This window comes from Fulmarus glacialis, unplaced genomic scaffold (assembly GCF_000690835.1).
Source record: "Fulmarus glacialis isolate BGI_N327 unplaced genomic scaffold, ASM69083v1 scaffold4126, whole genome shotgun sequence".
Lineage (NCBI taxonomy): Eukaryota > Metazoa > Chordata > Aves > Procellariiformes > Procellariidae > Fulmarus > Fulmarus glacialis.
Window position 1 is genome coordinate 8,320 of NW_009216084.1, and position 12,111 is coordinate 20,430.

Here is a 12,111-nt window from a genome sequence, read left to right on the forward strand (position 1 = left end):
CCTGGGATCTTATTCCTGAAGGGCTGATCCTCAGCAAGACTGGTCCTTGCACCACAAGGGCTTGCAAGATGATGTGTCCCAGTGGTCAGAGCAGCAGCGCAGGGCACAGTGGGGTGGCAAAGCCCAGGTTTTGTGCCCTTTGGGATGTGTCTGTGCTCTATCTCCTCCTCATCCATCCTGTCCATGCCCACCCCTCTGATGAGCTGCCAGTTCTGGAGGTGGAAGGTGCCACCTCTCTGCATATTCATGGAAGGTCGCTGGTCCCCAGTTTTGCAAACGGGTTACACCTGGGGTGACCACCATGGCTTTTCAGCTCTCCAGGTGTGGTTCCCATCCTGGTTCTGTCTCCAGGGGCTCCGACCTGCCCTGGGGGACATCTGGGGATCCCCATCACCCCCACCTATGAGAAGCCCTCCAAGAGCAACCCTTCCTCTATACTTTCTGAGAGGTGGGGGCTGCATCTCCTTAATATTAAGGGTACAAAAATCACAGCACATGGCTTGCAAAATGGGGGACGCTGGCTAAATTTATACATCCACCAAGAGATCCTGACTTGTTCCCAAGACTCAATGGTGGGCAGAAGCTTAAGGCTAAATTTGCTCTTTGCACCAGTGTGATTCACTTCTTAAATTGCTCTCAGGAGCAAGGAAGCAGAGTAGAGGCTCCTGTGCTGGTCCCACCAGCAGCTTCTGCATGGTGGAGCCCATCCTTGGAGGCAGCTCTGCCTTCAAGTGGAGGCTGCTCTTTCCTAACACCTTCCCCACTGATATTTATCTTCACATCCTGTTTTATGTTCTTGCAGGGTCTAAAAGGCTTCCCGGGTGTGAAAGGCGAAAGAGTAAGCAACAGTCATCTTATCTACACAGTGCCTGTGGAGGAAAGCACCGTTGTGGGGAGCCTTTCTCTGCAGCAGCCCGTGCTGCTGATGCCCCTGTTAAACAGTGGGGATAATCCCAGCATCTTCTGGGGGTGGATTGGGAGGGGACCTCGGTCAGTGTGTGGAAGTGTGAAGTGGCATTAGCAGCCCCCTGTGATGGCTGGGCTGAGTTGAGGGTGCATGTTCTTTTTGGAAGGAAATATGGGAGTTTGGACAGAAAGGGACGCCTGGTGTGCTCTGGTCGATCCCCAAATGTGTAGGGCTGGAGGAATAGGGCTGGGGAGCAGATGTCCTGCAGCATCAGCAGGACAATGACTGCCCACCAGGCAACACATACCCCTTCATTTGTATTGGTGAGCAGAAGTCCCCTCCATCTCCTTCTGCTACATCCCACTTGCAACCCTTGGAAAGTGTAGTACTGAGAAGAGCAGATTTTGTCCCAAATGTCAGGGGTGTGTCATGGGACACCGGGGGAGGGATCCACATACAGCTCTGCTACTCAGAAGCAGTTCAAGTGCAGTTTTAAAACCTGTCTCTACTCTCCTGTCCCCACCTGGTCCTGCAGCCTCCCCCTTCTCCTGCTGTCACCACATCAGTCTTGAGCACTGGAGAAGGTTATGAGATGCCATCAGGAATGAGTCCTGCCCTTTCAGCCTCATATCCCACGCCCATTATACAAAACTTTCAGGAGCAGCTAATATTTCATACGCTCCCAGTAAAGCATGCTCGATTTGAGGTTGAAAGTTGGGAAATCCTATATTATATAGGATGCCTTCTCACCCTAGACATCGTGTAGGCACATCCCTGCAGCATGGACATGCTACATCCCGTTGGGAGGTCGAAATCCAGCAATAGCTCCACATCATGAATGTGCTGAGCATGGAGTCAGGCCAACCACTTCAGTCCTCTAGGTCTTTATTTTTTCGTAAATGCAATAAATTCTAGTTGTGTGCAATCTCTTGTGGTAAGCTAATCATTTTGCAGAGTGCCCAGAGGAACTGATTTCCAGCTGTGATAGATCTTTGTGGCTTGGAGTGTGAATCAATGGACTGAGCAACACAAGAAGAGTGAGTAAAAAGGGAATCACTCACTGTCTTTTTTTCTTTCCTGTATTCAGGGTGATCGGGGACTTCTGGGACCCAAGGGAGAAAGAGTAAGGACATTCCAGATTGTGGCTTTCTGGGGCAGATGGGGTAAAAGGTTTTCAGGATTTTATAGCTACCAGTGAGCAGATGGACAGTTATTTAAATGAGTCAGTGATCTTACAAGGTAGAGGCATAAATGGTAAAAAATATTTACATTTTTTCAAATATCTGGGGTCTTAGTGATTTTATAGGATTCATATCATTACATGTGGGTGAGCGTAGCCCACCCAGCATGGAGCGCTGAGCAAGGATCCCCGATGATGGTGTGCAAATGCCTTTCATCGAAGAGGACTTTAAATCCTACCTTCGATCTATGGTGTTGTGTGCACTGCCGTCCATGTGCATGGATCAAGATCCCATTGCCAATGAAATCTTCAGGATTTGAAGGGCCTTATGTGTGCTTCTCTGTGTCCCTGCTCAAGCATCTGGCCACCCCAAGGGTGAAGAAGTTTTTCCTTTTGTCTAATAGGAGTTTCCCTTGTTGCAACTTGTCCTTCCACTGTGTGCCTCCAAGAAGAGCCTGGATCCATCCTCTCTACATTGTGCACCCATGTAGGTAGTGGAAGATAACACGTAGATGGCCCCCTCCTTCTCGGGGGTTTCCACCGGGCTCGATCTACTTTGCTGATGCCATCCTTGCACTGGACACACTGCTCCGGATTGAGCTTGCGTGATAGTTTTGACGGGATCCTACAAAACAACCACCAAAAAAAGTCATTTTCGCAACTATTTGCTGTGGCACGAAAATGCCTCCTGTGAATTAAGGGAGGAAGAAAAATTCCACTGATTTTGGTATAACCAGCTCACCCCGAAGCATACCGCAATCTTAAAAAGCCTGAGCTGGCTCATAGCAGGTAATGCGAAAATAACTCCCTGAGCACTTCTGGAAAATGCACAGAAAATGCTGAACTTCGGCCCAGTGTTTTGTTAACTTCCTTCCTGGCTGAAATGGCTTGTTAGAAAATGAGTTTTAGAAAACCTACATGACGATTCTGCCTTTGAGTCACGCAGTATTAAATGATTAAGGCCGATTTGTCTCTGAGGAAGCTACTTTCAAAGGGGACTCGCTCCAGAGATGAATCAATTCTTAATCCGCTTCGTGAAGAGGCCCCAAAACACTTTCCAAGCTGAAGGGACGTGTAATGCATTTTCCAAAGAATACCTTAATAAAATATAAGGTGGAGTGCGAGATAAAACAGGGAGGGGAGGGAATAATTGGCTAGGGTTTGTTCCACATGATTGCAGCTTAACTTTCTTTCTAACTCTCCCATGATCAATACAGGATCCCATGGCCTGTGCTCTGCATTGGAATAAACTACAGGATCTTTATTCTCCCTTTTGTCCCCAAAATTGATTGAGCCCCATCCCATCCCCATTAGAGATCTTCCAGAGCAGGGAAGCAGGAGGATTTGATTTAAGCCAGAATTTGATCAGGGTCCTGTGGTGATGGTGATGGTTGGATAAACTGCAAAAGATTGTCAAAGTTTGGGGAATATTGGTTGATGCGTCGTTAAGACTCCAGCAGTAAGGCACAGTCACCCTGAACAGGGATGTTTGCAACCCTGAAGAGAGCTGGTGTAAAGGGAATCCTTTTCAAATGGGCTACAGTTGCCCATTAGAAGGTGGCTTCAGCCCTCCTCCCTCTGGACTATGGATGGCATCACCATTTTGGAGACACAATCATCGCTTTGCCAGAGCAGAGCCATTTCTTGCATGGGAATAGCCTTGTCGCAGGTTCTTCACTCTCTGAGGAGCAAAATTACCTTCTTCAGCTGCTGAGCTACAAATAGACTTGGCACGGATGTGTCCATGGGGTTACTACATGCCTGTAGCTACTGTCTCTCTTGGGATGACAGTTTGGGAGTCTGACCCTCCAAAACTACCTCTGAGGGGTACCCTAAGCGCCATTCCCCTTCCTTAGCTCCAACTCTATGTCCATAAATCAAGACACCATGAGTAGACCAGTTCACCATCCTGCCTATTGCCAGCTCTCACACCTGGGAAGAGACGCAAACCTTGACATCCCGAGTGACATACTTTGACAAAGAAGCCAAGTCACCATGTCAGATATGAACCTGTCCCACCACTGACAGCCTCGGATCAGGAGTTGAACCTCAGGGTCATGCTGTTCACAGCTCCATTTCCAGCCGTGACATCTAGACTAGGGTAGTGCCATTGGGCCCCAACATTTTTTGGAGCAAGAGGTCACTGTCAAACCTCGGGACTTCTTGTAGTTTGCTGTGCGCGTTCATCATCCAGCTTTTAGTTAAGGACAGATTAACCGTAACAATTAATGTTGTGCTGTGGAGCATACCTGCCTTCCCCAGTATGGGGGAGTTTGGGAAATGCTTACCTTCATTGCAGATGTGTGAATTACCATTTCGCCAATCATAGCAAGTGCGATTCCATCTAGTGGGACCCATGAGTTCATGTATCACCTGGCGTCTACATCTCTCTGTGTCTCCTTTCTCTAGGGTGAGCCCATGACTATTTTTGGACCCCAGGGCTATAAAGGCAGTAAAGGAGATCCCGTAAGTTTGACTCTTACTGACTTTTTAAGCTGTCCCTTCCCCACTGTTGGTGGCATCAGCACTGAGTACAGCTTGGGATAAGCACTGAGAACCAGCACTCTGGTCCTGAGCCAGCGGCTGAGAGCTGGGTCCTTCCAGGAGAAAGGCACGATCCACTAATTTCTCTCTTACCTTCCAGGGTGAACGGGGCCTGCCAGGTTTTGACGGAGACAAAGGCGAGAAGGGAGAGGATGGGCCTGTAGGAGAAAAGGTATGAACCTCCCGATGCAACGGAGAGAGACAGCAAAAGGTCACTGGTTGTGTGAGGAAGGGACAGGTATCTTTACATCCTCCTATCCCACATGCCTGCTGGAAAACACGGTGCGAGGACACACTCGCCGAGCTCTTACCACAGAAAGGGAGAGGAGGATGCTGGGCTGGGGCTTGGGAACATGATACATATCCAATTTACCAGGTGTCAAGTCTGTAGTTTTGGGACCGTGCCTGCGGTACAGGATCACTCTGGGAAAAGTGACCATTCAATTACTGCACTGTAAGGGTCCCGCATCTCCCTCTCCCTCCAAGAGCTGGCCGTGCTACTTCAAACCCTGCAGCTCTTGTGACATTTTTGGTAAGGCTTGGTTGGTTCCTCTGTTCCTGTTTTTCACACAGGGCTGTCCCCTGGGTGGTGCAGAGCGAGTCGCCTGCCCCTCCGTCTGCCTTTGCTCTTTGAGAGCACCCTGTGGAGGTCTCAGGTCTCAACCCATCACCACTTGACTGGCAGGAATCACGTAACTCTCCCACTCTCAGACTGAGTCACAGATTAAATCTCCATGTATTAATCATCCCTATTTTCATATTATGTTAATGGTTTTTGCTCCGGAAGTCTGACCCAGGACGGAGACTCTGCTGAATAAATATAAGTAGCTACAACAGCAGCATCCCTATCTGAGCTAGACATCCAGCTCCTGTTATTTCCCATGGGGACCTGTAGAATCAGTGTAGTTCAGGGTGGGAATTGCCTGACCCAGTGGGGACATCTCCCTTGTGAAGGGGGAAATCTTGTCCTTGCCACGACTGAGTGCACTGATTAGGTCCCCAGTGACTGTAAAGGAAACCCATGGAGAAGGTCCCATGGGTGGTACCTGTTTACCTGGTTTTTTAAGTCAGATGAAAACCCATACGTGATACTTGTCAGATTGCTTCCTAATAAAAAAATAATACGTAAGCATCTCCTAAAGCAAGAACACCTCTTGGCCAAATATCTGAGTGACTTTGGATGGAGCCTCAAAGTAGTATCTCCACCACCAGTATGTCCAGCAGGGTCTTCTACTTGAGTGCAAGGAGGCAGCTCATCCAGAGGATTTGAGACCCTTTTCTCCTTGTTTTCCTTCAATCCCCATTGCTGGGCACCAACACTCTTATAAAACAGTTTGCTGAGGTTTCTGCTGAGCTGTTCTGGTGGCTTTCTTCCCAAGCACTGGCTGCCATAGGGTCTCTGGGGCTGAAGTCTGCCATAGAAATGGTGGGGTTTGTCATCCTCTTTGCCATCTCCATGGGTTCCTCTACTGGTCTCTCTCTGGGGGGGTTCACTTCAAGAGCAGTAGGTACTTAAAATGTATTTGACAGGGATTTTAAAATTTTAGGGAGTCAAAGGTGACGCTGGCTCCAAGGGAGTGATGGGGCTTTTTGGAACAAGAGGACCGGTGGGACAGAAGGTGAGTACAGTGAGCACCTATGTTAAGGCATCCTCTTCAAGAATTGATGTGTAAAATCCCTTCACAGTTTTCTCACAGAATATAATTCTGCGTTCCCTCTCCAAAATTGCTGATTGAAATGTTATGGGACTACCAGAGAGCAGAAGCAGCTGCACTTTTCCACAAGAGCCCTAAAGGTTTCTCCCATTTTGTAAAGCAGCAAAGTTCCCTGGCATCTTTCCTGGGCTAAAATAGTCAATAATGACTCACTGGAATGTCAGTATTTAGGCGTGAGGTGTGAACTGCTCTCTAAGCTCCAGCTATAGTCAATGAAGATGTAGGGCTCCATCCAGTTGCCCAGCTGAGATGTTTGGGGTATCCTACCTGCCCCTCCAGCTGCTGCTGCAGAGGGGTCCCCAAAGGTCCCTTTGCCTCCTTTTCCACAGCTGTAGGTATCTCCTACAGCAATCCCCATTTCCAGATGAAATGCAGCTCTTCCCCGTGGTAACTCATCACCGCTTTCTTTGCAGGGGGAGCCGGGAGAACCAGGCTTGCCAGGCTCTGCCGTGAGTTGGAGCATGTTTCTCTGCCTTTGAGAGTCTTGGGTGCGGAGCTGGGCTTGCACTGCTGGTCCTCTCCCCACAGCCATGTGTGTGGGTTGTGGGGTGGGATGAAGCGACGCTGGCTCGGTGCTGCTCCACAAAGCCAGACGTGGGCAGGGGGTACCACAGCCAGAGGTATGTTTTAATGGGATGTTGCATTTTGCATTAAGGAGCACATGAAATATGCATTTATTTATTATTTTTTAATGCCTTTAGTGTATTAGGGGGCATTGCCAGACGTGAACAGATGATGTTTCATGTTCAAATGGCTTAAGAATTGTGACTATAGGTTGTATATCGCATGAGAAACGTGTATAACCTTAAGAGACTGGACTACAAGTGACTGTTCTCAGCACTCTGTGGGTGCATGTTGCTGGCCAGAGGGAAAACAGTTATGCTGGATAATCTGAGTTCACCTTGTTTCCTGACAAATTGCAATTGGGAAAAAAAAAAAGAAAAGCAATTTTGGTTTGCAGAAGTGTTTACATGCCTTTGAACTTCACCATTTCACCCCAAGTGAAAAAATGGTCTCTAAGGTTGTCCAAAGTGAAAAAAGTCCCCACTGATTTCTTTTCATCTGGGAAAGGAAGGAATAGGAAGGGAGGGAACACGAAAAGGTGACTGGGATTTTTTCTCAGGTCATGGAAATACAAGCATGTTCGGTTGTTTTATTGCAATAAGAAATATCAGTATTTTCTTAACCTATTTCCCAATTATGCCTCTTTGTGTGCGAGTGGGCAATTCTCAGCACCTATCTGTTGCTGTGAAGGCTCCACAGCCGTTCAGCGCTGCCCACTGATTACTGGTCACGGGTGTGTAACTATTTACAAGCCCGTAATCCAGACTGGTAATTGCTCACCAGAGAAAAAGGCCCTCATTCAATTAAGTATTTCAACCCCTACCTAATTGTAAACAACCTTCTGACCGCTTTGCCAAAGTGATGAAGCTGTATCGTGTTGTAAGACCTCAGCGTCTGGGATCACCGCATGTAGGCATTGGATCGAGTGCATTTTTTAAATTGCTTTGTAGTGAACACCTGAATCCATAGGTGACAACCAGCAGTAGTGCAGGAGTAGAGCAAAGACGTTTGTTGAGGCTGCTGAGTGCGAAGGAAGCACAGCTGGACTCCACCATCCTGGCCAGCAACCATCCACTCATGGTTGGATGATGTGCTGTTTTCTACTGGCACCCACAGGGATCGGCCCATAATACGGTTAACTACCAGAAAGTGGTATCTTGTCAATCAATATTTGAGGAAAGCTAAGTAATCTTTCTTTTGGAAATATTTAGGCATTCTGCTGGTGCAGGTTATTGCTATCTGTGCTGTGCTTGGAGCTAGACTGAGATAATAGAGCTTGGTTTTGGTCCTTCATTAAATTTCTAAAATTGCAAAAGTCAGATCAGAGCTGGGGCCGTGTTGGAAGAGTCATGATATACGACATCCTGAATGAAATTCATCTGACCTCAGGTTAGATGTCTGCCATGTTCAGTTTCCACATCCGAGCGAGCCATGCTTAGACTTGTTTTATTGGCAGCTTTAGGGTACTCTTAGAGCATGATTCACATCATCTATTTCAGACACCTGTGTTAGGATGCGACATCCTGATGTGACTTGTTCTTCACAAACCCAGGTCCCACTTTATCTTCTAAGTGCTCACAGATACTTTGATGATTTTTCCCCAAGTTCTTTTGGAGAGGTAGGCTAGGTCGTCTCATGTATCATTCCCCAAGTCCTCTCCTCCCCTTTTCTTGAAGACAGACACTACTTGGTCCAGTCTACCTGTACCCAATCTGTCCTATGCGAAATCTTAAAGGTAATGGCTAGTGGTTCTCATTTTCCTTCAGCTCCCTCTAATTCCATCTTTCATATCCACAAATTATCATAGAATCATGGAATGGTTTGGGTTGGAAGGGACCTTTAAAGGTCATCTAGTCCGACCCCCCTGCTGCAGGCAGGGACATCTTCAACTAGATCAGGTTGCTCAGAGCCCCGTCCAACCTGACCTGGAATGTTCCCAGGGATGGGGCATCTACCACCTCTCTGGGCAACCTGTGCCAGGGTTTAACACCCTCATTATAAAAAATTTCTTCTTTATATCTAATCTGAACCTACCCTCTTTTAGTTTCAAACCATTCCCCTTGTCCTGTCGCAACAGACCCTGCTAAAGAGTTTGTCCCCATCTTTCTTACAAGCCCCTTTAAGTGCTGAAATGCTGCAATAAGGTCTGCCCGGAGCCTTCTCTTCTCCAGGCTGAACAACCCCAACTCTCTCAGCCTTTCCTCACAGCAGAGGTGTTCCATCCCCCTGATCATTTTCGTGGCCTCCTCTGGACCCGCTCCAACAGGTCCATGCCTGTCTTGTGCTGAGGGCTCCAGAGCTGGACGCAGCACTGCAGGGGGGGTCTCACCAGAGCAGAGTAGAGGGGCAGATTTTGATTAAATTGCCACCAATTCATTGCAAAAATTTGCTGGTCCCTTTCTGTTGTGCTGAATTCACTCTGAGTAATTTAACCAGCTTGTAAAAAGTCTCATCCATTTACTGTTTTGATTTGGTGATCTGTAGGAGTTCCCAACCAAGTGACAGCATTTGTGTCTTCTCCCTGTAGTCATTACCCAGAGAACTTAAATGGATCTAGTTGACTTTACAACTGGATCTCAAGGCAAGTGAGTGCATTCTTGATATTCAAGACACCTCCTCCTCCTTTTTCCTCTCTTCTAAAAGCAAGCACTGCGCTCTTTTACATTGATATTTCTACCAAGCTTCACCCTTTTATATTAACATTGCAATCTGTGTTATGCCTATTAAGTTGTAATCTTGATCATGTATTAAGGCTTCCAGATCCTCTTTATTTCCCATGCTTTGTACATTAATATACTGGCAGATTAACCCATTATTCCCCCTGAAGCTCTATTATGAGTACCCCTTTCTCCCTCTCTTGCCATTACTCCCTATTTTGGGTTTCCAGGGTCTACAGTTACCAGTGTGCCTTGGCCCTCTCCATCCTGGTTTGCAGTCCTCCTCACTAGGTGTACAAGTTGGAGCTCAGAGGTGTTCTTCACCTCCTGTTGTGAGCTTGGCTCTATAGTTGGCCAGCAGCTCGTGGATCCTTGCCTTATAACTGAGGACACCAGGGTCTGTGTGGTAACACCATCCGCACAGCCGTGTACTTATTCCCAGGGTGTCCTGCTTCAACTTGCCTGGAGGGTGGGAGACCCACAAGATCACTGGACCTTCTGCATTTGCTCTCAGAACTATTTCTGATGTGCTTCATTCTTCAATGCTTGCCAGAGGACATCTGCCAAAGCCCGCGTTGGAGTAGAGCCACCAGCATGTGAGTGAGAGGAAGGATGGGAGAAATCCAGGATTTTTTGGTCCACGCTGATCATTCAGAGTGGTGGAGCACAAGACATGAAAGCAAAGCCATACACCTGAAGACAAAGCAAGAAGTGAGAGCAAGTCAGGGGATTCTGCTTAACACTGGGACAATCAGATGCTAAATATGGCCAGTCCAGGAAGGCTAAAGGACACTCTTTTGCCACCATTACATAGCACAGTGCTACGGTCAAAACCAGACAGCACTCTGCAGGGTCTGAAAACTAAGTGATAATCAAGGCCCTATAACCCAGACTATGGTAGGCATGGGCATGGTTATAGGCAAGGAATTTGACTTTACTATAGATATTAAGAGCATAAGAGCTCTTGATATAGATAAGAGTGGTGGGTAGACAACTCTGAAGAGAGCCCTACCTCCCTCTGTCGGCTGCATGGAGACTTAGGTGAACCCATATGGCATCCCAGTTCTCCTGCCTGCTGAGCAGTGGGACTTTTCAAGCCAGAGGAGAGGAATGGTGGGGTATGAGGATCCGCCCTGGGCTTGACAAGAGGTGCCCCTGGCCACTCAGAGTGGAAAAAGCCATCTCCTAAGAAGTTCTTGCCTTGGGTGGGTGTCTTGATTGTCCTGAGCACTTCTGATGAGTCCAGACTGGTCAAGGGGAAGTTAGTCAGCCAGATCTGGCCACAGATGGAAATCTCTGCCCGGGATACCTTGGAGGCTTTGCAGCAGGGTATCAGGCTGACCCATCTCTGAGATGTAGTTCCTGAGAATGAATGCTCATTATGGCTGTGAGGGTGAGTGGCAGCTCCCACATCAAGAAAGAATTTTTTGGGGAGGGTGTTCAGGACTGCAGCAAATAATTGTTGCCAGGACAGTCTAGACAAAAGACACAGCAGGGAAGGGATATAAACACAGACGAAACTCTGAGGTTGAGACTCCCAGCTACTTCATATGCATCATCCCGTCAAATATCGAGCACCGAAGGCCAGGAGGTGGGAAACCTTTTGACAGAGGTTGCAGCCTATGCCATGGTTTGGAAATGCATTAGACCTTTGATGTGTGTCTTCATGGAATCATAGAATCATAGAATCATAGAATCATTAAGGTTGGAAAAGACCTCTAAGATCATCGAGTCCAACCCTCAACCCAACACTACCATGCCCACTAAACCATGTCCCTAAGCGCGTCATCTACACGTCCTTTAAATACCTGCAGGGATGGTGACTCCACCACTTCCCTGGGCAGCCTGTTCCAATGCCACTCTTTCAGTAAAGACATTTTTCCTAATGTCCAATCTAAACCTCCCTTGGCGCAACTTGAGGCCATAAAACAGATCGAACAGATCGATCCTTTTGGGGCATGCCGTTGGGGCAACATTTCTGCTGATGGGTTTCACACTTACCCAGGGTCACCCAGCTAATTCCCCAGCTCGTTCATCTGAGTGTAAACAATAAGCCTGGAGACAAGGCAGGCTCCTCCCTGGCTCCAGCCCAAAGCTTTGCAGGAATTTGTGTCTGGAAGCAGAGATCCTTGGCTGCTCAAAGACGTCTTTGCGTCACAGCCAGCGCTCAGGACTTATGACTAAGCCTCTGCGTTGCTGTGCCTTCGTGGTACCTGGTGTTAAATGAAGCCTGTTCCAGCAACACTTTATTAACAGAACCAAATAGCAAGAGCCATTTCCAGTACTCCACCAGTAATTGCCTTTAAACTGCCACTTTGCTAGCTTTTATTGCTCAGCCTTTATTTGCCTGACAGAACACGGAATGTAAATCTGAGGGAACAAATTTCCATTCAGCTTCTTTCCCTTGCCTAGTGCTCAAACGTTTTCCTCTTCCTCTCTTTTTTTTTTAATTCCTATTCCATCTTTTTCTTGTCTGGGGTGCAGATGGCCTTGAAAAGCATCACCTCTCTGACCTGCTTACCTCCCCAGCTGAAGCAGGGACAG

General features: G+C 47.7%; 1 protein-coding gene across 1 annotated transcript in view; it reads left to right on the top strand.

Moving 5' to 3' along the window:
* LOC104077784 (collagen alpha-1(VII) chain-like) overlaps positions 1–12,111 on the top strand; it is a gene marked incomplete at its 5' end in the record, with an annotated part of 41,020 nt that overhangs the window by 8,182 nt on the left and 20,727 nt on the right. Inside the window, 2 exons of the mRNA XM_009579151.1 lie at positions 4,497–4,553; positions 4,732–4,803. Of these exons, the coding sequence (XP_009577446.1) occupies positions 4,497–4,553; positions 4,732–4,803 (129 nt within the window). The remainder of the gene's footprint in view (positions 1–4,496; positions 4,554–4,731; positions 4,804–12,111) is intronic.